A 2,645-nucleotide genomic window follows, 5' to 3' on the forward strand; every position below is an offset into this window, starting at 1 on the left:
TGTGTCGCGGTGTGTGTGTCCGGGTGTGTGTGTCTGTTGGGGTGTGTGTGTGTGTTTGTGTGGGGGTGTCGTGGTGTGTTGGGAATCTTTATTGAGATAAGCATTTATGCTTCTATCTGCTGACAGTGTAAATTATCTAATGATTGCATTTTCACTGAGTAGGTTTTGCCATGAGGAGACTTGGTTGCTGGATCTTGTTTTAAAGCTGATATCGCTGAGGTATTTAACTGGCCATGTTGGGTAACTGGAAAGTGTCCTTTGATTTTATGTTGTGTCCTGTGGAATATGGGATCAGAGCAATGGTACACCCCCCTCCAAAGCTCGGTGAAATGTGTGATGAACTAGTTCCTGTTACAACAAGAGTCTTTTCTAGTTAGAGCAGGCAGTGGTTTTGCCCTCCGGCATCACAGTGAGCTGGCAGAGTGCATTAATCTTACCGCAGGTTAGTGGGAACTTACCTCAATCTCCTGATTGTTCTGTTTTATGGGGGACACTATCTCCCTGTCACTGAATGATTTCTCTTCATCTTCCTCATGAAGAATGGACGAGCTGCGTGAGACTGACCTTGAGGGAAAGAGTGAATCCTGTTAGCAAAGTGACAGTGAGAGACAGAGAGAGAGAGAGAAAATGAGTGAGGCCTACAGAGAGACACAGAGAGAAACAGACAGAGTGTGTGATAGAGGTACAGTGAGAGTGAGAGAGAGAGAGAGAGAGAGAGAGAGAGAGTGAGGGAGTGAGAATGAGAGACTGAGTGAGAGAGAGAGACCCAGACAGAAACAGAGAGCGTGCGTGATAGAGGGACAGAGAGTGAGACTGTGTTTTGTCGGCAGCGAGAGCTTTTCTTACTTGGAAGAGCTTTTCTTCAGCTTGAAGCCTTGGTTGGTGTTGTCACAAACTCTGTCCAATGGAGACAAAGTGTGCACAGGAAGGGTTCGTCCATCAGGTCCAATGGTAGGTAAGGGACTGGGTGTGAGGCCATCTCTAACCCGGTGAATGGGAGGAGCTGAAGGTGAAGGAGTGAGGGGTCCGTTCAAAGCTTCGAGCAGTGAAACGACCTCATAGCCCACAGGGATATGATCAGAAGCCTGGAGAAAGGAGGTTAGTCACATTTACTAGCACTGACAAAAACCAATCCAACAGTAAAATACTGCATGTTCTGCTGGGAATCTAGGACCAGACAGAAAACCATGGAACTAATTAGCAGCTCAGTCAGTGTCTGTAGGTACAGAAATAATCAGAATGGTCAGGCTTTAGTCACAGTGCCAGAGGGTTAGTGAGGCAGAGGATTCCCCCATGTCACCTCTGCAATGGGAGGGAAACTGGCACGACCTCAATCCCATGGAGCTGACCCACAGCCAGACGCCAGGATCCGATCAGGGGCAAGCAGTGACTACTGCCAATCAGAAACTGCAGTGTCACAGTCATTCATACCCAGGTCTCCCACTAATGGCACTGGGATTGCTGGTAATAGTCATTATTTTCATCATGACTTTAATAATTATTTCAATAATAACTTTTAAACTGATCCTTCATCCGTTATCATTGAGATTAATTTCAATCCCCTAACATTACAGGTTCATCTAAGGCTTGCAGGTGCTCACAGACAGGACCCCATCCCCACACCACACCCCTCCCCCCACCCCTCACTCCCCCTCCACAATGATCTCAGGAGTGACCAGGAGGATGGATCAGTCCCTGGCTCTCTCCTGCTACCCACCGGATGATCATCAGTCTCAGCTATCTGCGATGTGATGATAGGGTTGTAGCCACTCGGTGTCAGAGGATCCACTTTCTTCCTCATCGCCCGGATTTGCAGGAGAGCACGGAATGCTGCACGAGAGAGAGAGAGAGAGAAAGAGAGTGAGAGAGAGAGACAGCGTGAGAGAGAGAGACAGAGAGAGAGAGCGTGGGAGACAGAGAGAGAGAAAGACAGACAGAGAGAGAGAGAGACAGAGCGAGAGACAGAGTGAGAGAGACAGAGAGAGAGAGATAGAGAGATAGAGAGAGAGAAAGACAGACACAGACAGACAGACAGACAGACAGACAGACACACACACAGATCAGTGATGTTACCCCTGCTCCTGGCCTCAAACCTCTGCGATTGGTTCACGGCTCACTCCACCCCATTTCCTCTGCACATCAACATTCACTACCCCAGAGAACACAATCCCAGTGACACTCCTTAAACTGTGTCAGACCAGAGAGCAACAAACTGAGGGGAGAGCACTCTTTGTGTTTTATTAATTCATATGATGTGGGTGTCACTAGCTATGAGTCATTACTGTCCCTAGTTGCCCCTTGAGAAGGTGGGGATGAGCTGCCTTGTTGACCTGCTGCAGTCCCTGTGCTGTGGGTAGACCCACAATGTCCCTTAGGGAGGGGATTCCAGGATTCTGACCCAGTGACACTGAAGGAACAGCGATATATTTCCAAGTCAGGATAGTAACTGGCTTAGAGAGGAACTAGCAGGGGGTGGTGTTCCCATGTACCTGCTGCCCTTGTCCTTCTAAATGGAAGGAGTTATGGGTTTGAAAGGTGCTGTTTGAGGATCTTTCTGCAGTGCATCTTGTAGATACTACACACTGCTGCTACTGAGTGTCGGTGGGGGGGGGAGGGAGGGGATGGTACACACTGCTGTTACTGAG

At 48.7% G+C, this 2,645-nt stretch overlaps 1 protein-coding gene across 1 annotated transcript in view; it reads right to left on the bottom strand.

The window, feature by feature from the left end:
• The window catches only part of LOC122547825 (E3 ubiquitin ligase RNF157-like), a gene marked incomplete at its 5' end in the record, with an annotated part of 16,120 nt that overhangs the window by 10,250 nt on the left and 3,225 nt on the right, over positions 1 to 2,645 (bottom strand). Inside the window, 3 exons of the mRNA XM_043686402.1 lie at positions 459 to 564; positions 847 to 1,085; positions 1,718 to 1,830. Of these exons, the coding sequence (XP_043542337.1) occupies positions 459 to 564; positions 847 to 1,085; positions 1,718 to 1,830 (458 nt within the window). The remainder of the gene's footprint in view (positions 1 to 458; positions 565 to 846; positions 1,086 to 1,717; positions 1,831 to 2,645) is intronic.

The sequence above is a fragment of the Chiloscyllium plagiosum genome, unplaced genomic scaffold (assembly GCF_004010195.1).
Source record: "Chiloscyllium plagiosum isolate BGI_BamShark_2017 unplaced genomic scaffold, ASM401019v2 scaf_15180, whole genome shotgun sequence".
Classification (NCBI taxonomy): domain Eukaryota; kingdom Metazoa; phylum Chordata; class Chondrichthyes; order Orectolobiformes; family Hemiscylliidae; genus Chiloscyllium; species Chiloscyllium plagiosum.